The sequence below is a fragment of the Bos taurus genome, chromosome 14 (assembly GCF_002263795.3).
Source record: "Bos taurus isolate L1 Dominette 01449 registration number 42190680 breed Hereford chromosome 14, ARS-UCD2.0, whole genome shotgun sequence".
Taxonomy (NCBI): Eukaryota; Metazoa; Chordata; class Mammalia; order Artiodactyla; family Bovidae; genus Bos; species Bos taurus.
In genome coordinates this window covers 73,276,783-73,302,215 of record NC_037341.1, presented here as the reverse complement: position 1 = coordinate 73,302,215, position 25,433 = coordinate 73,276,783, and the positions used below count along the sequence as shown (strand labels likewise).

General features: G+C 39.9%; 1 protein-coding gene across 5 annotated transcripts in view; it reads left to right on the top strand.

Annotated features, from left to right (window-relative positions):
* LRRC69 (leucine rich repeat containing 69) overlaps window positions 1-25,433 on the top strand; it is a 78,688-nt gene that overhangs the window by 19,292 nt on the left and 33,963 nt on the right. For all 5 annotated transcript variants that reach the window (XM_059874504.1, XM_059874502.1, XM_059874503.1 and 2 more), the window contains exons 2-3: window positions 18,597-18,723; window positions 22,578-22,650. In XM_059874504.1, the coding sequence (XP_059730487.1) occupies window positions 18,597-18,723; window positions 22,578-22,650 (200 nt within the window). The remainder of the gene's footprint in view (window positions 1-18,596; window positions 18,724-22,577; window positions 22,651-25,433) is intronic.

The window sequence follows — 25,433 nt, the reverse complement described above, 5'->3', positions numbered from 1 at the left end:
AACAAACACCTCTTCAAACAACACAAGAGAAGACTCTATACATGGACATCACCAGATGGTCAACACTGAAATCAGATTGATGATATTCTTTGCAGCCAAACATGGAGAAGCTCTATACAGTCAGCAAAAACAAGACTGAGAGCTGACTGTGGCTCAGACCATGAACTCCTTAGTGCCAAATTCAGACTTAAATTGAAGAAAGTAGGGAAAACCACTAGACCATTCAGGTATGACCTAAATCAAATCCCTTATGATTATACAGTGGAAGTGAGAAATAGATGTAAGGGCGTAGATCTGATAGATAGAGTGCCTGATGAACTATGGAATGAGGTTCATGACATTGTACAGGAGACAGGGATCAAGACCATTCCCATGGAAAAGAAATGCAAAAAAGCAAAATGGCTGTCTGGGGAGGCCTTACAAATAGCTGTGAAAAGAAGAGAAGCGAAAAGGAAAGATATAAGCATCTGAATGCATAGTTCCAAAGAATAGCAAGAAGAGAAAAGAAAGCCTTCTTCAGCAATCAGTGCAAAGAAATAGAGGAAAACAACAGAATGGGAAAGACTAGAGATCTCTTCAAGAAAACTAGAGATACCAAGGGAACATTTCATGCAAAGATGGGCTCGATAAAGGACAGAAATGGTATGGACCTAACAGAATCAGAAGATATTAAGAAGAGGTGGCAAGAATACACAGAAGAACTGTACAAAAAAGATCTTCAATACCCAGATAATCACGATGGTGTGATCACTCACCTAGAGCCAGACATCCTGGAATGTGAAGTCAAGTGGGCCTTAGAAAGCATCACTACGAACAAAGCTAGTGGAGGTGATGGAATTCCAGTTGAGCTATTTCAAATCCTGAAAGATGATGCTGTGAAAGTGCTGCACTCAATATGCCAGCAAATTTGGAAACCTCAGCAGTGGCCACAGGACTGGAAAAGGTCAGTTTTCATTCTAATCCCAAAGAAAGGCAATGCCAAAGAATGCTCAAACTACCGCACAATTACACTCATCTCACACGCTAGTAAAGTAATGCTCAAAATTCTCCAAGCCAGGCTTCAGCAATACGTGAACTGTGAACTTCCTGATGTTCAAGCTGGTTTTAGAAAAGGCAGGGGAACCAGAGATCAAATTGCCAACATCTGCTGGATCATGGAAAAAGCAAGAGAGTTCCAGAAAAGCATCTATTTCTGCTTTATTGACTATGCCAAAGCCTTTGACTGTGTGGATCACAATAAACTGGAAAATTCTGAAAGAGATGGGAATACCAGACCACCTGATCTGCCTCTTGAGAAATTTGTATGCAGGTCAGGAAGCAACAGTTCGAACTGGACATGGAACAACAGACTGGTTCCAAATAGGAAAAGGAGTACATCAAGGCTGTATATTGTCACCCTGCTTATTTAACTTCTGTGCAGAGTACATCATGAGAAACACTGGACTGGAAGAAGCACAAGCTGGAATCAAGATTGCCGGGAGAAATATCAATAACCTCAGATATGCAGATGACACCATCCTTATGGCAGAAAGTGAAGAGGAACTCAAAAGCCTCTTGATGAAAGTGAAAGAGGAGAGTGAAAAAGTTGGCTTAAAGCTCAACATTCAGACAACGAAGATCATGGCATCCGGTCCCATCACTTCATGGGAAATAGATGGGGAAACAGTGGAAACAGACTTTATTTTGGGGGGGCTCCAAAATCACTGCAGATGGTGATTACAGCCATGAAATTAAAAGACGCTTACTCCTTGGAAGGAGTAAGTTATGACCAACCTAGATAGCATATTCAAAAGCAGAGACATTACTTTGCCAACAGTGGTCCGTCGAGTCAAGGCTGTGGTTTTTCCTGTGGTCATGTATGGATGTGAGAGTTGGATGTGAAGAAGGCTGAGCGCTGAAGAATTGATGCTTTTGAACTGTGGTCTTGGAGAAGACTCTTGAGAGTCCCTTGGACTGCAAGGAGATCCAACCAGTCCATTCTGAAGGAGATCAGGCCTGGGATTTCTTTGGAAGGAATGATGCTAAAGCTGATACTCCAGTACTTTGGCCAGCTCATGCAAAGAGTTGACTCATTGGAAAAGACTCTGATGCTGGGAGGGATTAGGGGCAGGAGGAAAAGGGGACGACAGAGGATAAGATGGCTGGATGGCATCACTGACTCAATGGACGTGAGTTTGTGTGAACTCCGGATGTTGGTGATGGACAGGGAGGCCTGGTGCGATTCATGGGGTCGCAAAGAGTCGGACACGACTGAGTGAACTGAACTGATGGCCTTTGGGAGCAAGTACAGGCTGGAGTAAGGCCAGGTCTGAGACTGTGCTGATCCTAGGCTTACCACACAGGTCCAGAGACCTTCCTAGAAATACTAGAGAACTTTCTGAGTAAAGCAGATTGACTGGAGCACACTGTGTGGAATGGAAAACACAGGAATCATGAGGACATTCCTCTTACTACCACTCTATATAATTTTCTTTTTTCCTTTTTCTTAGTATTCTAGTGTTCTTTCTATATTATTCCATTTTTATTTTGTATAACTTTTTATTTTTAAAAACTATCTTATTTTTAAATAAATTAATTTTATTTCCCTATTTTTACAGTTGTTGTTATTGTTCGGTTGCTAAGTCATGTTCAACTCTTTGTGACCCCATGGACTGCAGCACACCATACTCTCCTTTCCTTCACTATCTCCCAGTGTTAGTGCAAAGTTATGTCCATTGAGTCAGTGATGCCATCCAACCACCTAATTCTCTGATGCCCGCTTCTATTCCTGCCCTCAGTCTTTCCCAGCATCAAGGTCTTTTCCAATGAGTTGGCTTTTCGCATCAGGTGGCCAAGATATTGGAGCTTTAGCTTCAGCATTAGTCTTTCCAATGAATCTTCAAAGTTGATTTACTGTAGGATTGACTCGTTTGATCTTGCTCTCCAAGGGACTTTCAAGAGTCTTCAGCACCACAATTCGAGAGCATCAATTCTTTGGCGCTCAACCTTCTTTATAGTCCAACTCTCACATCCATACATGACTACTGGAAAAACCATAGCTTTGAATAAATCGACCTTTCTTGGCAAAGTCAACAAAGTACCCTTTAGTTATGTTGCATTTTTTGCTATGCTTTTGATTTTGTATTCTTGCTAGTCTAGGTTTTGTTATTCATTTTCATTTATGGGTTTATTGACTTGATTGCTGTCTTCTTTTTTGACTCCTGTTTTTATCCTCCTCCTTTTTTTTTTTTTTTTTTCTTTTTCCTCTTCTTTTTTCTTTGTAAGGATGTGAATTTCTTTGGGTTTTCTGGGCTGTTCAGTGTGCTGTCACCATTAATCTTGAGGTCTTATCTTCTATGCTATATGGCCTGTGAAGTCTTGGTGCTACAGTAAGGCGTCAGACCTAAACCCCCAAGGTGGGAGACCTGAGTCCAGGATTTTGGACCATCAGAGAACTCCCGATCCCATGGAATGTTAACTGGCATGAGCTCTCCCAAAGGCCTTCATCTCAACACTATGACCAAGCCCACCCAAAGGCCAGCAAGCTCCAGTGCCAGACACCCCACACTAGTCCTTCAGGAAAACAGGAACACAAATCTGCACATTAGCAGACAGGCTGCTCAAAGCCATACCAAATACACAGACACCCCAAAACACACTACTGGACATGCACTGCCCTTCAGAGATACAGGATCTACCTGTATCCACCGGAACACAAGCAAAAGTCCTCCCAACCAGGAAATCTTCACAAGGCACTAGTCCAACCCCACCCGTGGGGGACAGACTCCACAATTATTAAGAACTGTGATCTTCCAGCTGACATAAAGAAGACATAAAACACAGTAAATTAAGCAAAATGAAGAAGCAGAGATACGTGTAGCAGATGAAGGAACATGGAAACACCCACAAGACAAAGAAATGAAGAGGAAATAAGCATTCTACCTGAAAAAGAATTCAGAATAATGATAGTAAAGTTGATCCAAAGTCTTGAAAATAAAATAGAGGCTCAGATAAATAGACTGGATGCACATATCAAGAAGATATGATAAATGATTTACAAGACCTAGAAGAAATAAGAGACAATTTGCAAGGTGCAACAGAATTACTGAGATTAAAAATACACTAGGTGAAACCAATAGCAGAAAAATTGAGGGAGAAGAATGGATAAGTAATCTGGAAGATAGAATGGTGGGTAAAGGAAGCAAAGCCAAATAAAAGACTAAGGATAAACAAGGACCATCTCAGAGACCTCTGGGACAATATTAAGCATGCCCATATACAAATTGAAGAAGAGGACAAAAAGAAACAGTACTGAGAAAATATTTGAGGAGGTTCTATTAGAAATGTCCCTAACTTTTGAAAGGAAATAGCCATTCTAGTCCGGGAAGCCCCGAGAGTCCCATACAGGACTAAGCCAAGAATAAACATGCCAAGACATACTAATCGAGCTAATGAAATTTAAACACAACAAATATTAAATGCACCAAGGGAAAATCAGCAAATGAAATTTAAACACAAAGAACAAATATTAAATGCACCAAGGGAAAAGCAGCAAATACAAGGGGATCCCTTTAAGTCTAACGGCTCATCTTTCAATAGCAACTTCAGGCCAGAAGGGAGTAGCTTGATATACTCAAGTGATGAAAGGAGAAACCCTACAACCAACATTATGCTATTGAGCAAGGTTCTCATTCCTATTTGAAGGAGAAATCAAAAGCTTACAGACAAGCAAAAGTTAAGAAACTTCAGCAACACCAAACCAGCTTTACAAAAAATATAAAGGGATGTGTCTAGAGAAGAAATACAAGAGAAAGAAAAGGCCTACAAAAACCCCCCCAACAATAAAGTAAGTGGTAATAGGATCATGCTGCTGCTGCTGCTGCTAAGTTGCTTCAGTCGTGTCCGACTCTGTGCGACCCTATAGACGGCAGCCCACCAGGCTCCCCTGCCCATGGGATTCTCCAGGCAAGAACACTGGAGTGGGTTGCCATTGCCTTCTCCAATGCATGAAAGTGAAAAGTGAAAGTGAAGTCGCTCAGTCGTGTCCGACTTTTCGCAACCCCATGGACTGCAGCCTACTAGGCTCCTCTGTCCATAGGATTTTCCAGGCAAGAGTACTGGAGTGGGGTGCCATTGCCTTCTCTGTAATAGGATCATACATACCAATAATTGCTTTAAATGTAAGTTGAATAAATGCTACCACCAAATCACACGGAATTACTGAATGGATACCAAAACAAGACCTCTATGTATGTTGTCTACCGGAGACACAATTCAGAGGTAATGACACCTGTAGAATGAAAGTGAAAAAGATAATCATGCAAATAGAAATCAAAAGAAAGAGTAGCAATACTCAGATAAAACGGACTTTAAAATAGTTACAAGAAATAAGGAAGGACACTACATAATGATTACAGGATCAATCCAAGAATATGTGACAATTTATATATGTACTCAACATAAGAGGACCTCAATAAATAAGGCAAATGCTAACAACAATTAATGGGGAAATCGACAGTAACAAACTAATATTGGGGGACTTTAACACTTCACTCACAACAATGGATGGATTACCCAGACAGAAAATTAATAAGGTAACATGAGCTCTAATGGATACATTGGATCAGTTGGACCTAACTGGTATCCACAGGGCATTTCATCCACAAACAACAGATTTCACTTTTTCTCAAGTTCACATGGGGCTTTCTCCAAGATAGATCACCTCTTGTGTCACGAATCAAGCCAAGGTAAATAATAAAAAAATTGAAATTGTTTCAAGCATGTTTTCTGACCACAATCCTCTAAGATTAGATACCAAATACAGGAAAAAGAAAACAACAATAAGACAAAACTATAGAAACACAAAAACATGAAGGCTAAACATCATACTTTGAATGAACAAGAGGTCAGTGAAGAGATAAAAGAGGAAATGAAAAACACTCATCTCAAGACTTAACAAATGCAATTAAAGCAGTGTTAAGAAGGAAATTTATCACAATACAAACCTACCTCAAGAAACAAGAAAAACATCAAATTAGCAACCTAACCTTATACTTACAGTAAGAGAAAAAGAAGAACAAAGCTCCAAAGTTACCACAAAGATCAGAGCAGAAATAAAAAGAAATGAAGGCGGCAGTAGCAAAGATCAATAAAACTAACAGCTGGTTCTTAGAGAAGATAAAATTGACAAACCATTAACCATACTCATCAAGAAAGAAAGGGAGAAGACTCAAATCAATAAACTTAGAAGTGAAAAAGGAGAAGTTACAACAGACAGTGCAGAAATACAAAGGATCTTAAGAGGCTACTACAAGTAAGTATATGCTAATATATTTCAAATAGACAAATTCTTAGAAAAGTATAACCTTCTATAATTGAACCAGGAAGAAATAGAAATTAAGAACAGACCAATCACAAGCATGGAAATAGAGTAGTAAAATATCTTCCAACGAACAAAAGCCCAGAGCCAGAGGGCTTCACAGGCAATTTCTACCAAAATCTTTGAGAAGAGCTAACACCTATATTTGGAGAAGGTGATGGCATCCCAGTCCAGTACTCTTGCCTGGAAAATCCCATGGACAGAGGAGTCTGGTAGGCTGCAGTCCATGGGGTTTCGAAGAGTTGGAGACAACTGAACGACTTCACTTTCACTTTCCACTTTCATGCATTGGAGAAGGAAATGGCAACCCACTCCAGTGTTCTTGCCTGGAGAATCCCAGGGATGAGGGAGCCTGGTGGGCTGCCGTCTATGGGGTCGCACAGAGTCAGACACGCCTGAAGCGACTTAGCAGCAACACCTATACTGCTCAAACTTCTCCAGAAAATTGTAGAGGAAGGAAACTGAACTGAACTGAAACTAAACTGAACATATGAGGCCACCATCACCCTGAATCCATCCATAACCAGTCAAAGATGCTAGAAAAGAAAACTACAGGCCAATATCACTTATGAACATAGATGCAAAAATCCTCAACAAAATTCCAGCAAACAGAATCCAACAGCACATCAGAAGGATCATACATTGTGATCAAGTGGACTTTATCCCAGGGATGCAAGGATTCTTCAATACATGTATATAAAACAATGTGATGCACCATATAAACAAATTGAAAGCTAGAAGTTGTATGATCATCTCAATAGATGCAGAGGAAGCTTTTGACCAAATTCAACACCCATTTATGATTAAACAAACAACCCTCTGCAGAAAGTATGTATAGTAGGATTATACCTCAACATAATAAAGGGCATATATGATAAACTCACAGCAAATATTCTCAACAGTGAAAAACTGAAAGCATTTCCTCAGGAACAAGACAAGGGTACCTACTCTCACCACTATTCAACATGGTTTTTGAATTCCTAGCCACAGCAATCAGAGAAGAAAAAGAAATGAATCTTGATTGAAGAAAGAAGTATTAATAAAATTCTCATTGTTTGCCGACAAAGGTCCATATAGTCAAAGCTATGGTTTTTCCAGTAGTCGTGTGCGGATGTGAGAGTTGGACCATAAAGAAGGCTGAGTGCCGAAGACTTGATGCTCTCTAACTGTGGTACTGAAGACTCTTGAAAGTCCCTTGGACAGCAAAATCAAACCAGTCAATCCTAAAGGAAATAAATCCTGAATATTTACTGGAAGGACTGAGGCTGAAGCTGAAGCTCTAGTACTTTGGCTGCCTGATGTGAAGAGCTGACTCATTAGAAAAGACCCTCATGCTGGGAAAGACTGAAGGCAGGAGGAGAAAGGGATAACAGAGGATGAGATAGTTGGATGCCATTTCTGACTCAATGGACATGAGTTTGAGCAAGCTCCAGGAGATAGTGAAGGACAGGGAAGACTGGCAGTGCTGCAGTCCATGGGGTCACAAAGAGTCAGAAATGACTGAGTGACTAAACAACAATCAGAGGTGTGAGCAGTTGAAAATAAAACCCTTAAGCATGGAAGAGACTAATAGCAGATGAAACAACTGAGAAAGGAGTAATCTCCAAAATATACAAGCAGCTCATTCAACTCACTGTCAGAAAAACAACCCAATCAAAAATTGGGCAGAAGACCTAAACAGACATTTCTCCAACGAAGACATACTGATGGCTAATAAATACATGAAAAGATGCTGAACATCACTAGTTATTAGAGAAATACAAATCAAACTACAAAGAATATCACCTCATACTGTTCAGAATGGTGAACGTGAAAAAACTTACAAAGAAGAATTGCTGAAGAGGGTATGGAGAAAAGGTAACCCTCTTGCATTATTGCTGGGAATGTAAATTGATTCAGTCACTATGGAGAATGGTATGGGGATTCCTTAAAAAAAAAAAAAAAGAACTAGGAATAAAGCTACCATATGACCCGGCAATCCCACTACTGGGCGTATACTCTGAGGGAACCATAATTAAAAAGACATGTACCTCAATGTTCATTGCAACATTGTTTGCAGCTAGGACATGGAAGCAATGTGGATGCCCATCAGAAGATGGATAGATAAAGAAGTTGTGGTACCTATGTACAATGGAATATTACTCAACCATAAAAAGGAACACATTTGAGTCAGTGCTAATGAGGTGGATGAACCTACAGCCTATTATGCAGAGTGAACTAAATCAGAGAAAAATAACGATTATATATTAATGCGTATATATGGGGTCTAGAAAGATGGTACTGATGAACCTGTCTTTAGGACAACAGTGGACACGCAGACATAGCAGACTTGTGGACACAGGGAGGGAGAGGGGGGGACAAATTGAAGGACTGACACTGAAAGATAGACATTACGGTATGTAGAATATTTAGCCAGTAGAAATTTGCTGTATGATTCAGGGATCTCAAATTTGGTGCTCTGTGTCCATCTTGATGGTTGAGATCAGGTGGGAAGTGAGAGAGAGATTAAAGAGGGAGGGAACCCATGTATACCTATGGCTGATTCATGTTGATGCATGGCAGAAACTGACAATACGATAAAGCAATTATCCTCCAAGTAAAAAATTCATTAAAATATTGTCTATTTTATCTCATAGAATTATTGCTACTCCAGCTTTCTTTTGATTTCCATTTGCATGTAGTATTTTTTTTCCATCCCTTTACTTTCAGTCTGTATGTGTCCCTAGGTCTGAAGTTGGTTTCTTGTAGATAGCATAGATACAGGTCTTATTTCAGTATTGAATCAGTCAGTCTATGTCTTTTGGCTGGAGGCTTTAATCCATTTACATTTGAAGTAATTATCAATATGTATGTCCCTGTTGCCATTTTCCTAATAGTTTTGGATTTGTTTTTGTGAATATTTTCTTTATCTTTTGTCTGTCTAGATAAATTCCTTAGCATATGTCAGAAGGCTGGTTTCATGGTGCTTAGTTTTCTTGGCTTTTGCTTGTCTATAAACCTTTTGAATCTGAATGTAATCCTTGCTGGGTAGAGTAATGTTGGTTGTAGGTTTTTCCCTTTCATCACTTTAAATATATCCTGCAATTATCTTCTAGCCTTCAGTTTCTGCTGAAAAACCAGCTGATAAACTTATGAGGATTCCTTTGTATTATTTTCCTTTGCTCCTTTCAATATTTTTAAATTTTAATTTAGTTTTGTTGGTTTGATTAATATGTGATTCTATATATTTCTCCTTGAGTTTATCCTGTATGGAACTCTGCACTTCCTGGACTTGGTTGACTATTTTCTTTCCCATGTTAAGGATGTTCTCACTATAATCTCTTCAGATATTTTCTCAGACCCTTTCTTTTCTTCTCTAGGACTCCTATAATTCAAATGTTCTTGTGTTTAATGTTGTCCAGAGCTGTCTGATACTGTCAGACCGATTTTTTTTTTTTATTCTGTTCCTTGACAATTGTTTCCACCATTCTATTAATATTTTCCAGCTCACTTATTTTTCTGCTTCAGTTAATCTGCTATAGATTCTTTTTAGGGTATTTTTCATTTCAGTTATTGTGTTGTTCATTACTATTTGTTCTTTAGTTTTTGCTTTTTAGTTCAGTCACTAAGCCGTGTCCAACTCTTTGTGATTCCATGGCTGCAGCACACCAGCTTCCCTGACCTTCACTATCTTCCTGAGTTGGCTCAAACTGATGTCCACTGAGTCAGTAATGCCATCCAACCATCTCATCTTCTGTCATCCCCTTCTGCCCTCAGTCTTTCCCACCATCAGGGTCATTGCCAGGGAATTGGTTCTTCATATCAGGTGGCCAAAGTATTGGAGCTTCAGCATCAGCATCAGTCCTTCCAATGAATATTCAGTATTGATTTCCTTTAGGATTTACTAGTTTGATCTCCTTGCTGTCCAAAGAACTCTGAAGGGTCTTCTCCAACATCACAGTTCAAAAGCATTAATTCTTTGGCACTCAGCCTTCTTTATGGTCCAACTCTCACATCCGTACATGACTACTGGAAAAACCATAGCTTTGACTATATGCACCTTTGTTGGGAAAGTGATGTCTCTGCTTTTTAATATGCTGTCTAGGTTGGTCATAGCTTTTCTTCCAAGGAGCAAGTGTCTTTTAATTTCATTGCTGAAGTTAGTTTCAAGTCTGTAGTGATTTTGGAACCCAAGAAAATAAAGTAGGTCGCTGTTTCCATTTTTTCCCCATTTATTTGCCATGAAGTGATGGGACCAGATGCCATGATCTTAGGTTTTTGAATGTTGAGTTTGAAGCCAGCTTTTTCACTCTCCTCTTTCATTTTCATCAGGAGGCTCTTTAGCTCCTCTTCACTTTCTGCGATTGGGGTGGTTTCATTCTTTTATCTGAGGTTATCGATATTTCTCCCACCAATCTTGATTCCAGCTTATGATTCATTCAGCCTGGCATTTCATATGATAAACTCTGAATATAAGTTAAATAAGCAGGGTGACAATATGCATCCCTGACATACTCCTTTCCCAATTTTGAACTAGTCTGTTGTTCCACGTCTAGTTCTAACTATTACTTCTTGTCTTGCATACAGATTTCTCAGGAGGCAGGTAAGTTGGTCTGGTATTCCCATCTCTTTAGGACTATTCTAGTTTGTTGTGATCCACACAGTCAATGGCTTTAGTCAAGCATTTTAGTCAAATGCTAAACATTTCTTGTATTTTCTTGATATGTGCCTCCATTTTATTTCTGAGGTTTAGGATCATTTTTACTATCATTACTCTAAATTCTTTTTCAGTAGGTTTCCTATTTCCCCTTCATTTATTTAGTCTTGTAGATTTTTTCCTTGTTCCTTTGTCTGTACCACATTTTTTGTAATATAATTTTTTTGATGCGGGGCTGTATTCCTGTCTGGTTGGTTGTTTTGCTTGAGGTATCTGGCATTGGAGTTTGCAGGCAGTTGGGTGAAGTTGGGTCTTGGTAAGGAGATGAAAACCTCCAAAACAGCTCACACTGATTAATATTCCCTTGGGTCTGAGGTTCTTTGTTAGTACAGTGGTTTGAACTCAGCACTTCTGCCACAGGAACTCAGGCCCCACAGCTGCCTGGAAACCAAGACCCCACAAGCTGCACGATGGAAAAAAACATAAAATAAAAGGCAACAAAGAAAAAGGGAGCAGAACAATAACAAAGAATAAAAAATAAAATTAGAAGAATTTAAAAGTTTATTAGAAAAAACAGAAACACAAATGAAAACAACAAAGCAAAAGAGAATCAGAACAGCAATGGGAAGGAAAAGATCATGGTGGCAGGGGCAGGCATAGGCTTAGGGCCCTTGTAGTCAAAGGGGCCCAAAGATTCAAGCTGGGAACCCAGCAGGCTTGTGATGCTGGCCCGTTTTATGTGCTGGTCATGTCCCACCTCCACTTCCCGCCCTCTACCACATTCTACCTGGTCACGTGGGGATTCCTCCCCTACCTTAGAGGTCTGAGGTCCCCTCCCCATGCCTGGCAGTTAGCCTGGCTGTGAGGAGATGTGAACTCAGCATCCTCGTGCTCTTCCATCTTGACTCTGCCTCTGTCCTGTAACATAGGATGAACGCATTTGGCCTGGGACTGTTGAAGTGCTGGGATATCAACAGTGTTCAAAGAAGCACTTTATTTTAACTCTTGAGGGTGGAGACCTTGTTTTGCCCCTATTGACTGGCACTAAGTAAACCACTGAGTGTTGACTTTGGATGGGATGTAAGCCATTCTCAAAGTCCAACTTAATCAAGCACAAGGCTGTCATGATTATGGCACCATCTAGAAACTAAGATCCTTTATAGGTAAGTCATTCAGAGTTTTAAAATCCTGACAGGAAACAAATAGCCTTTATTTCTAACTCTGTACAGCGTATTTTGACATGCATCATAAAGTCCAATGGTAGTACAGCAATGATCTCCTTGAGTGGCTCCATGTGTGGCTACCCAGGACAAAGATATGGTCTGTGATAGCTTTTTATTTGACCTTAAATAATTGACAGTAAATAAGGGCAACTCTCAGCAGAGTTGGGTAGTTTGTAAATTGTCCTTATAGCCATAGTTTCTATTTTTCATACTTTCACCGTCCTTTTGGATGACCCCTAACCCAATCACCTCCCTCCCTGAATGCCTTCCTCCCTTCCTGCCTTCCTCCTTTCCTGTGTTTAACAAATAGTTCTTGTGCCTGCTAATAGACTAGCACTCTGCTAGATACTGACAATACGAAAAGGAATGAAAACATCTGTGGGTCCCTACTCTTAGGTTTACTGGGGAAAGGTAATCAAATATACAAATAGATGTAAAATTATAATTGTGAAAAGTGTCATGAAGAAGAATTATATTGTGTTATGAGGAACTGTAGTCGGAGAAATCAGGGACGGTAGACCTGTGAAGTGCAACTGAGGTGAGATCTGAAGGGAGTTATGCAGAGAGACACAGGGGGAAAGCCTTTGCAACAGCTTTCCTTATCTCACCTTTGGGCACTCTGGGTCTCACGAAGCCTGGCAGAACACTGGGGACCTGATGTCGTTTGTACTGTTTGTCCACGTCAAGCCTGTCCTTTGTCCTGTCTCGTTCACTGGAAATGCGCTCTTCCTCCGTCAAGCATAGGCAATGCCTTCTGTTTGCCAAGCCTGGCTTTGCTATCAAAACAGGGCTTCTGTATACTGTGTACCCTGTCCTGGCACCTAGTGAATTCCTTCTCTCTGCCCTACTTTGATTCCTCCTTTTGCCTCTGCTTGTATGCCCAAGGCTGCATTAAACCTCTTGAACCCCCACAGGAACTTCTGCTTCTTCCTCTAGCTGTCAGATCTCCAGAAGAGCAGCAACCCTCTTTTCTCACTTTGCTGACTGAGCACATAATGTCTCTGTGCCTCCCTTGACTCATCTTGTGCAGAGTGCCGTACCAACGTTGGCTATTCATAAAATTTTAGCCCCTATCCCCACTCAAACATCCAAATGCTTAGCTCTTCCAAACATTTAAAGTTTTACATTTTAATGGAATGAGTTTTGTGTTGTAATTCCTCTTTTTTGGAATTTGGAACTCTTATCCTTGCTTCTTTAGTCTTTTCTTTAGAAGGTTTGGACAGTATGATAAAATCCCTTGTTAACGCTTGTGCTAAGACTGCCAGAGATTCTTTCCAACATTGTTGAATAAGAAATGCCAGTTCCCATAGGATTAACTTTGGGCTCTAAGGGGATAGTTTTTAGAGGTCACAGGAATCCTCTAGAGATTAGATGTCATGCTTGACCTTGAAACGATTTCCAGTGAAACTGTAATTGTTTTGAGAAATCTGACTTGATATATTAAGTTACTGAAAAATTAAATAATCATTTTGAAATAAAATTATTCAAATAAACATTCTTTCAGGAGCAGCTGGACTCAGAAGGTGAATTTGGCAATTGTACTGAACTGAGGTGCCAGATTCCTAAAAAAAGGGGGGGGGTGCATTTATAAGAATTAACATACATTAAACAAACATGGTTCCTAGCGGGTAAGGGGAGGGAGAGATAAATTGGGAGATTGGGATTGACATGTACACATTACTGTATATAAAATAGATAATTAATAAAAACCTACTGTATAGCACAGGGAACTCGATTCAGTACTCTGTAATGGCCTATATGGGAAGGTGTTGAAAGTGAAAGTATTAGTCCCTGAGTTATGTCTGACTCTTTGCAACCCCATGGACTGCAGCCCACCAGACTCTTCTCTCCATGGAATTTTCCAGGCAAGAATACTGGAGTGGTTCCCATTCCCTTCTCCAGGGGATCTTCTTGACACCAGGACTGAACCCGGGTCTCCTGCATTGCAGGCAGATTCTTTACTGTCTGAGCCATCTGGGATATATGGGAAAGGAATTTTAAAACAAAGTGCATATATGTAAATGTATAACTGATTGACTTTGCTGTATACCTGAAATTAACATAACATTGTAACTCAACTATACTCCAATACAAATTTTAAAAAGTAAATTGTCCGTTAAAAAAAACAAATTAGCAAACTGAGACCTAATGCTGCCCTCTTCCACATACCTTGGCCATACATGTACTAATTTAAAAATGTAAAGATCTTATTTTTCTTTTATTAATTTGATTCAATTATTTTTATTACATAGTTTACAGAACCTGACATGTACTATTTAGGTATATGGAATGGAAATATTTAGGTATAGTGAATGGAAATATTCACTGTCCTTTAAGAAATTTAAGGACTAGTGTTTCAAATACCAGCTCAAACATATTTGTACATGTTTCAGGTGAATGATTTAATAGTTTATTCCAAAATGGTGTCATCAAGTCATGATTTAGTTTAGAAAGACTTCCAGATAAAAATGGACATTTGAGTTGGTTTGTTTTTCCCAGTTAGTCTTGGATATCATCTTAAAAATAAAAAAAGTAATTGAAAGATATAATAAATAGCATAGAATTTCCTAATGGTAATTAATAGCTACAAGCAGAGTCGGACATGACTTAGTAACTAAACAACAACACACACATAACATAATTAAATATTAGGAGAAGCTGCCTGGCCCAAGTTCTAGGATACATATTTTAGGCACTACCCTGAATTGAAGATAGGGTTTAGTGAGAATGAGCAGATGGCTAGAATAAAGCAAGCATACTGCCCATTAGAAAGGAGTAAATCCAGCTGGGTAGATTGGTGTTGACTGAGCTCAATAGAGTCTTGATTTTGGAAAAAAACAAATGATGTGGAGCCATAATCACAGTTTTAACCACTGGCTTTTTAGAGAAATGATCTAAGGCAGCATTCAACTAATACTTGTTGAACAGCTATTATATGCCAGACACGGTTTTCGAATGCTAGATGAATGACAGCATTGCAAACAGGCCCTATTTTTGCAATATTTCCAACTTTATAGTAAAGGTAGGATATATACATGAGTCACTGTAATACAAAGCAGAAGATAATAATTGGTCATAGGAAGTACACAGTGCTATGCAACCTCAAAAGGAAGATAGCTTCCTGGTGAAGGTGATACATGGAGAAGCAAGAGGGAGTGTTAAACACAGATATCCATTATAATAATTGGAGAACCAAGGTATAGTAATAGTTAAATGGAAATTCTGAACACATTATCATTGTAGAAACAATAAAGAGGTTTCCAGCAAAATTAACTGTTTAATAGAAAGTCATTATTCTGTGGCCAACAGAATAACAGATATTTTTCTCTTTCCTGAAAATGTCATTCAAAAGTGGCTGTGAATTTAGAAACCTTTGGGAAAATGAGTTAGAAATCATAAGAAAACAAACAGGCTCAAAATTTGAAAACTGAGTCGAAGCATCAACATAGAAGCACTCCTAGCACCATGTGTGTCTAACATCTTGTTCCGTGGTCTTCTCCTAAGTCCAAAAGATTATAGTTAGCATTTTATAATATCCATTATTTGCCAGGTACTTCATTATATTGTCTAATCCTTAAGACAGCCCTGAGAAGTAGATGCTAGTATCTCCATTTAAAAAATAGAAAGGGCGACTTAGGAATTTGAGTGACTTTCTTGAGATCCCAGAGCTAGTACATCGCGTAGCAGATGGTCTCCAAAGCCTGTGCTTTGCCTACTGCAAAATACTGACTAGATGGTGTAACCTGTAGAAAAAGAATAAAATGAGAGATCCATATATTGCATACAATTCCATTGTGTGTGTGTGATGAGTGTATGTATGTATTATGTGCATATATATGATCATTCTGAACAGCAATAAATTCTTTTTAAAAATAGTTTAAAATTGCTGTAAATAATGTATATAATGTAGAAACTAAGAGTATAGGCCTATGAGTGAAGTAAAACTGCCTAACGAAATAAAAAGCCACTCATTACCGAGTTCATGAAGAAAATATAATAGTTGCTCACTTGTATTTTATCTGCTGCACTAGGTGACTTATGAAAAAGCTTTTCTTTTTTAAATATTTATTTACTTGGCTGCATTGAGTCTCTGTTGCAGGATCCTCCAGTGTGGCGCACGAACTCTCTAGTTGTGGGGCATTGGCTCAGTAGTTGTAGTGTGTGGGTTTAGTTGCTTTGGTGCCCCAAAGATACACACATCCTAATCCCCACAATCTACAAATATGTTAAATTGTATGTCAGAGGGGAAAGAAGGGTGAAAATGAGATTAGAGTTGTCGGCTGATCTTGATATAAGGAGATTATCCTGGATTACCTGGGTGCACCCAGTGTAATTATGAGAGTCTTTAAATGTAGAAGAGAGCTTCAGAGTAATGTGATCTGAGAAGGACTTCACCAGCTGTTGCTGGCTTTGAAGACAAGAGGGGGATCAGATGTCGAGGAATGTGGGCAGCCTCTGGAAGCTGGAAAAGGCAAGAAAACAGATTCCCTCCTAGAGTCTCCAAAATACACACACCCCTACAACACATTGATTTTAGGTCAATGAGACCCATTCTGATAGCTGGTCTGCAGAGTTGTAAGATAATAAATTTGTATGGTTTTAAGCCACTAAGTTTGTGGTAATTTGTCATAGCTGCAATTGGAAACTAATACAGTCACTGACTCTGGATTAAGTCTTTGAGTAGCATAGCTAAATGAATATATTTTAACTTAAGCTTCACAAAAGAATAAGGACCCCAGGATGGATGCATTATTTTTTTGTGTATAGGATAATGGTAATTCTCAGAGGAAAGCATGAATTACTGAAGTAAAATCTTTTCCATGAATTCTAAGGACAGGGAATTTTATTGTAAATATATCTAGGTCTACTTTATATTAATTTAAATAATTAACATACATCCATACCAAATACCAGGTGGTATTTCAATATAAACCACAAACTGCCTTAATTTTCTTTTTAGTTATTTTTCTTGTCTTATGTAAACTCAATAATTTGTCAAACTCCCATGATTCCTTTTCTTTTACCCTTTAATATTAAAATTCTGAAGTATGGAAGTTGTAATGCAATCTGAACAGTAAGCTGTGCTGCTGCTGCTGCTAAGTCACTCCAGTCGTGTCCGACTCTGCGACCCCATAGACAGCAGCCCACCAGGCTCCCCCATCCCTGGGATTCTCCAGGCAGGAACACTGGAGTGGGTTGCCATGTCCTTCTCCAGTGCAGGAAGTGAAAAATGAAAGTGAAGTCGCTCAGTCGTGTCCGACTCTTAGCGACCCCCTGGACTGCAGCCCACAAGGCTCCTCCATCCATGGGATTTTCCAGGCAAGAGCACTGGAGTGGGGTGCCATTGCCTTCTCTGATGGTAAGCTATGTTTAGGAGTAAAAGAAAAGATTCCAAATCTTGAAAGATACAATTAGATTTCAAACCAGTGAAAAATACTGTCTTTAGGGAATAATCGTGTGTCACGGATTTATTGGATTAGAGGATCTTTCTAACTTCTTTATGTATGGTCCCTCCTGTGTCTGACCAGTCTGATGTTAGTAGGTACATGTGGAGCAGATCTTCCCTACCCTACCCATCATGTTAATAGTTTCTGGTATGAACTTTGTGATCACAGTGGTGTTAATGGCTACCTTCCTGCTCTACCCCCACCCATGTCTTACTGGCCTAAGTGAAAAAGTTCATTTGCGGTTAATATGAGAGAAGGACCTCAGATCTTTGGCTAATTTCTGATTTCAGGAAATTAGCCCCTTTGCTGAGTTTTAAATGATTCTCAGTCTATGAGTCACAGTGTTAGGATACTCTTGAGTTGCTCAAGTGAGTTATGAATGGATCATTAACTGTGTTTTTAAATACCCTTGAAGTGGTTTGTAATAAAATTTTAATGAAATTATGTACTTTAATTGAGAACTTGTGCTTAAAGTGAACATGAAACTCAAATGAACTTTATTTATAAAGATAATTTTAGGTAATGTGAAATAATTAAGGTTATGATGATTTTTTTTTAGGTTATATGGATCTCAGAAAAGTGGCTTAATTATTTTTTTCTCATTTGAAGGTAGATAACGAGTTTATTCAGAGAAAGCAGTACTCTTGCCTGGAAAATCCCATGGATGGAGGAGCCTGGTGGGCTGCAGTCCATGGGGTCGTTAAGAGTCGGACACGACTGAGCGACTTCACTTTCACTTTTCACTTTCATGCATTGGAGAAGGAAATGGCACCCCACTCCAGTGTTCTTGCCTGGAGAATCCCAGGGACGGGGGAGCCTGGTGGGCTGCTGTCTATGGGGTCACACAGAGTCAGACACGACTGAAGCGACTTAGCAGCAGCAGTAGCAGCAACGAGTTTATTATGAGTTTATTAATCTCTATATGTTTGCAGTTGACAGCACTAAATCTGGGAAACAACCTTTTAGAAGAAGTTCCAGAAGAGATGAAATACCTTACATCCCTGAAGAAGCTCCATTTATTTAGAAATAAGATACATAGATTTGCATCTGGAGTATGTGGTAAGTTAGTCAAATAAAAGCATGTTTATAGTGTCAAAGTTAATTTCCTTATATTGAACAATTTGGAACTAAAGTGAAAAAGGAATTTTAGTCTTTTTTGGTTTGAGATATTTACACTTGAAATAGAGAATTTGGGGAACAACTTTTTTAAACTACTGGATTATATATTTCTTTACATGTAAATCTAAGAAAATAAGTAAGTGTTAAATTAATGTTAGCAAATTTTACCCTTTTCAGAATCAGGGTACACATAGACTGTCAAATCTGAGCACCCTTTTTCTGGACTGGAGAGAAAACTAGTTGAAAATCAAATCAAGAAACATCTCCACAGTTCTCCTTGTTCTTTATACTTTTTGCACCATCTTAACTACTAAGTCACTATCTTTGTTTAAGATGTGAAGCTGCATTTGAATCAGTTCTAAAGAGGTGGATGAAACTGGAGTCTATTGTACAGAGTGAAGTAAGTCAGAAAGAAAAACACCAATATAGTATATTAGCGCATATATATGGAATTTAGAAAGATGGTAATGATGACCTTATATGCAAGACAGCAAAAGAGACACAAACTTATAGATACAGGGTTCAATTATAATTTACTTGCAAAGAAAACAGTTTATAAATAAGAAAGAATTAAGAGCATGCAAAAAAGTACATAGTAATATTTATGATCTACACTGAGGGGCAAACAGGTAAAATCTGATGTATATAAATGGTATTAAGCAACCTGGTTCATGCTACTTTAGGCTTCTGTAAAGAAATTTTTTCTCATGTTGCTCTTAAATTTGAGGTTTAAAAAATATATGTAATCTGTATACAGTACTCTACCCCTGAAGGTCTGTAGTTTCTCTATTTCTTGATCTAGGGCTGTCGAACTTTGAAAATCTCATGTGAGTGACATAAATTATGTTCTATGCCAGGTCTTGATTATCCAAAGGCAGAAGCAGTTTGGTGTCCAACATGTATCGCATGGTGCTGTTCTTGCCCCTCTCCCTACCCCATCAGAGTAGACTGGACCAGGGTAAGACGTGTGCCAAGCTGAGTCAGTCACATTCTCTTTCTTGGGGTTTATGACAGAATCTAAAACAGTTTTTCTGGTCTGAGCTAACCACATGAACTAAGAGAAAAGTTGCAAACTGGTGACATGTGGGATGACTCTGGTTTACAAATAGGTTGGTTCTGTTTTGTCCGCCTCTCTTAAATTTGAGTTAGGGTCAAAGCCAGCTTAAAACTCAATATTAAAAAAATGAAGATCATGGCATTTGGTCCCATCATTTCATGGCAAATAGATGGGAAAAAGGTGGAAGAGGTGACAGATTTCCTCTTCTTGGGCTCCAGAATCACTGCAGATGGTGACTGCAGCCTGGAAATTAGAAGACAGTTGCTTTTTGCCAGGAAAGCTATGACAAACCTAGACAGTATGTTAAAAAGCAAAGACGTCATTTTGCCAAGAAAGGTCCATATAGTTAGGACTATGGTCTTTCCTGTAGTCATGTACAGATGTGAGAGCTGGACCATAAGGAAGGCAGAGCACTGAATTTGAACTGTGGTGCTGGAGAAGACTCTTGAGAGTCCCTTCCTTGTATAGCAAGGAGATCAAATCCGTCAAACTTAAAGGAAATCAACACTGAATACTCATTGGAAGGACTGATGCTGAAGTTGAAGCTCCAATACTTTAGCTACCTGATGCGAAGAGCCAACTAATTGGAAAAGACCCTGATGCTAGGAAAGACTGAAGGCAGAAGGAGAAGAGGGCAACAGAGGATGAGATGGTTGGAGGGCATCACCGATTCAGTGGACATGAACTTGGGCAAACTCAGAGAGATGGTGAGGGACAGGGAAGCCTGGTGTGCTGCACTCCATGGGGTCGTGAAGAGTCGGACACAACTTGGCAACTGAACAACAACCCAAATTTGCAGATTAAGAGAGTTCATATAAAAGTCTGGATCTCTGGCTCTCTTTTGTTTCTCTGAGAAAGAAAGATCAGGCAACAGTGGACTCACATTCCCACGTGACCCCAGTTGCTGGGCTGGCCGAAATGCAGGTCCCCGTGGCAGAAGGCACTGCTCGCCAGTCCAGTGCCCCCCTGCCAGGCGGACCCCTGCAGGCCCAGCGCTGTGCTTTGCGTTAGTCTTCTCGGTTCCTGCAGGCATTTCAGTCTGAGAACTCCGTCTGCTCCATAAGCATTCAAACGCAGGAGTTGTGGGACAGCTATATGGATACATGGGAAAGTAGAGAGAATATGTTTAAAAGTGAAAGAATAAGGAGTGAAGGAATGCGGGAGAGAGAGAATATAAATATGAAGCTTAGAGAAGCTATAACAAAAAATGAAACTATGTTCTGCAGAGATTCCCAGAGAGTATAATTGTCCAGGCTTGGAGAATCTCCTGGAGAGAGAGACTGTTAGCCTGGAGCTAGTGTGGGGGTCTCCTTGACCGTCACAACCCAGTTCAGTGATTCTGAGGGAGCATCAGAAGCCCAGGAGACCCTCTGTGACTACCAAGAGAAGTCAAAGGACTGTGTATATATTTGTACCCAACACATACAGTTGGCCCTTGAACGACACAGGCTTGAACTGTGGGTCCACTTATACCAGGGTATTTTTTCAGTGGTAAATACTGCCCTACTGCAGGTTCCCTGGTTGGTTAAATCCTGGGGTGCAGAGGAAGAACAGATGCGAGCGCCCACTAGAAGTTCTAGGTGGATTTTTCCACTGGTGGAGGATGGGTGCCTCCACGGGACTGTGATAGATATATAGACACACGTGTAAAATTACATATTATGTCTGTTTATACACATATTTCTATTAACGTGACTCTCGCCACACCGCAGGGCCCAGCATGTTGGAAACAGGATAGGGCGGGGCAGGCCCAGGCAGCAACGGACTTTCTCCGCGCAACGGACTGGGAGGTCTGAGGCCAAGTCCAACCAGGGAGACTGCTGGGGAGACGAAGAGGTACCTAGAAGCGGGGTATACCAGTCTGGAATCACCTACTTCAAGGCACTAGTAGTGGGAGATCGACCTCCTCAAGGGGCTGGGAAGCATCGGCGCAACGGTGTCCACGAGTAATGTGGGCAAGCCCGGGGCCCTGTACGCAGGAGGGGTGCCAGAGGGGAGCCATCACAGTACCCGGCACGGAGAGCGGGGAGAGACCTTAGTACTCGACTTCGTCTTGGGCCCTGCGCAGACGCTGGTGACCGAAGAAGGCCTGTTCTCCATGAAACACCGCACAGAATTTCCCGGGTCCTTCCAGTCTCCGGGGAAGATCAGAAACTAACTGTTTAAAGGGCCAGTGCACATCTGCTCCTTCCGCCCCAGGGAGACCCTGGCTCTGGGCTTGCACGGAGTGGAGCACGCTCTGTGTCTACTTCGCTTTCTTTGATATGGAGTTCCGCCTGCCTGGTCCCCAAGAGACTGCAGACCCCGGGCGGAAGGTGCCTGCGGGTCGCGGAGCCTTTGGCGGGTTTTCTGTTGGGTGAATGGGTGAATGAGTTCTGCGGATCAAGAAGACCCTTTGGACTTCATTCATGGCGCTTTGCAAACATTTATGGGGCTCCTCTTGCAAGTCTAAAAAACAGAACTAAAACAGCCCGGGGTACCGGTGCCTTTGAGTTTCTGCTTCAAGTTTGTGGTGAGTTTGGCGGTACTCCTGTGTCCTCAGGGGCCACGATTTAGCTTTGTAACTTTGTGGTAAGGTGTACCTTTTTGCTTAAACTAATTTAAGAGGGTATCAGTTAGCAGCACCCAAATAACCTTGGCCAACGCAAGAAAATAAGGAGAACAAAGGTGTATGGGAAAGTGACTAAACATTATTTTCTAACAGATAGCTAAAATGATTGAAATTATTTTCTAACAGATGGTTTACAAAGTTTGATCCTGCTTAATCTGAACAACAATCAGCTTACATGGATTCCTCAGGAAATTAGCAGGTAATTTTGTTATAATGAGAGATGGTTACTTTTTCCCTCTCCCCCTTCAGCTGCTGTGTCCCCCCACCCTGGTTATTAGAACACTGTATGCCTAGACTCAAGTCCTTGTGAGATTTATACATAGCAAAGAGCAATTGAAAGACTGAGGCAAGCCACTAAGTTTAAGCAGATGGTTCTTTAAACACTTCAGAGAAATGAGAAACCACATGATTTGGTAGTCTTAAGTATAAAAGTGAGGGTTTGAAACAGTTCTAAAGTTGATTGTTACTGATTTCCTAACTGGGGTTCTTGGAGCTTGCTCTGCTATAGAACTGGGGACTTTACAGTAAAACATTTTCAGCTTGATGGAATAGGTAATGTGAAAATAATGGCTTTAAAATCAGTATGTCATTTTCAAAAAAAACAAACAAACCCACATTTTATTATCACTCACATTTGCACGGAGGAGCTGCTGTTACAGGGGCTTTCTGGAGCCAACTGAGGGTCTTGTCCTTCTTTTGGCAGAACACCCTCTTGGGCTTTTCTTCTGACTGTTGGAGAGAGAAACCTTTAGGGTTACTTTGGAGACTCCTTATTGCCTCTTGAACAGAAACAGATGTATTACAACATAAAAACATCCAGATTTTTGAAGGAAGGATCCAAAACTATGAATGGTTCTCAACCAAAGGCCTTCTGCCTTACCTAAAGTTTATTCCAATTTACTTGCCTATACCTCTACCCAATGTATTTTTCCAAGATAGATTTTCACAGAAAAAGTAATGTGTTAAAGCACCTAGAAAAATATTTGAAGCTATCTCATTTCTGAAGAAAAGGAATATTGATAGTAATAAAATGCCAGTAGTTGTCTTCTTGCTTTTTCACTCATTGAGTTTATCAATTGATTTATATGTTGGTGATGTAATGAAAAAAATGACACTTTGGAAGATCTGGTGAATTAGGTTCAGGTTGTAACTTTGTGCAACTAGCCTTATGACGCTGGCCAAGTATTTTAACTGTCTTGGATCTTGGTTTTCTCATCTCTAAAGGAAGAATTTTGAGATGAACTTCAAAATTCTTACAACTATAACATATTATGAGTTCATGATTCAGTAAGCTTAGCTCTTTTTGGAGAACAGAGTACAGTATTGTCTTTCATTAAATGTATTCTTAACTATTTTATGTGTTTTTTGATGTTATTGTAAATGGAATTTTGAAAATATTATTTTCCAGTTGTTTGTGGCTACAATATACACATAAAATAAATTTAAAATAGAGACTTTGTAGTCTGTGATCCTGCTTTTAGTTCTAGTAGGTTTGGATTTTTTTTGCACTATTTCTCTTTACTATTTTAATATTTAGAGTTTTGCCCATCTTTTTAATTTTGAAATACTCTTCTCCCATACCTTTAGAAATTACTTCTTAACCTGGTTTATCTATTTTTCTGCTCTTGCCTTCTCTGAGTGCCTTTTGGGAGGGGATCAGATGTTCATATTTCTCAAGAATCTTTCCAGTGGCTTCCTCTCTGTCTCTTTCTGCCCTTTTGTTGTTGTTCTTTCTGTCAGTCTCGTCTATTCATATGGCTTCCACAATCGAGATCGTAGAGTCTTTCCATAAATCTCTTTCACTCGCACCAACTATTATCCTAAGCTCCAGGCCCCATTTATAACTGCCTAGAAATGGCACCTCATTCTGTTATTACTTTAACACCTTTAGAGCATTATAAATCCTCATTCTTAGCTTTGCAAGAAGACATTTGAATCTTGACACTGTTTTCTGATAGTTAAGTTAGACAAGTTATTCACTGCTTCTGATCCTTCATTTTCCTTATTTCTGGATTAAATGTAATAATTCCAACCTTAAGGTTGTGCTGTTGATTAAATTTAATGCACAAGTACATAATTGGTGCTCAGTAATGCTTATTTTAGCTTCCCTGGTGGCTCAGAGAATAAAGCATCTGCCTGCAATGCGGGAGACCCAGGTTCGATCGCTGGGTCGGGAAGATCCCCTGGAGGAGGAAATGGCAGCCCACTCTAATGCCCTTGCCTGGAAAATCCCATGGACAGAGAAGCCTGGTGCAGGCTACAGTCCACGGGGTTGCAAAGAGTCAGACATGACTGAGTGACTTCACTTTTCACTTTCAATGCTTATTTCTTCTGGCTTCTTTATTCAAAATACACTTAATATTTTCTCAAGGAAAATATTACTCAAGGCAGATTTACTATGCCTCCTTGTTGCCCTAATTTTTTCAGGCCAAGTTCAAAATTTTGGTTCTTCCAAAGTGCTTGTGAACCTCAGGTACTGTATCTGCAATTACAGGCTCAAACGTTAATCCTTTTCTCACTGTTGGTATCTGCTCTCCTTGTTCTGTGTCTCTGAGATCTCCTTCTAGACAATGATATATATAAGGGTAGAATTTGTGGTCAACCTGTCTTTGCATATTTCACAGCATCTAAATGGTACAGAATATATGATTTTTATCTAAATCTATCCCTATCTGTATCTATATCCATATGTGTGTATATGGCATTTGGCCTCTGGCTTCCTCTTCAGTATAAGGAAAGGAAAGTGAAGTCGCTCAGTGGTGTCCGACTCTTTGCGACCCCATGGACTGTAGCCTACCAGGCTCCTCTGTCCATGGGATTTTTCCAGGCAATAGTACTGGAGTGGATTGCCATTTCCTTCTCCAGGGGACCTTCCCAACCCAGCGATCGAACCCAGATCTCCCACATTGTAGACAGACACTTTATCGTCTGAGCCACCAGGGAAGTCCTCTTCAGTATAACTATTAATAAAGTATATGTACA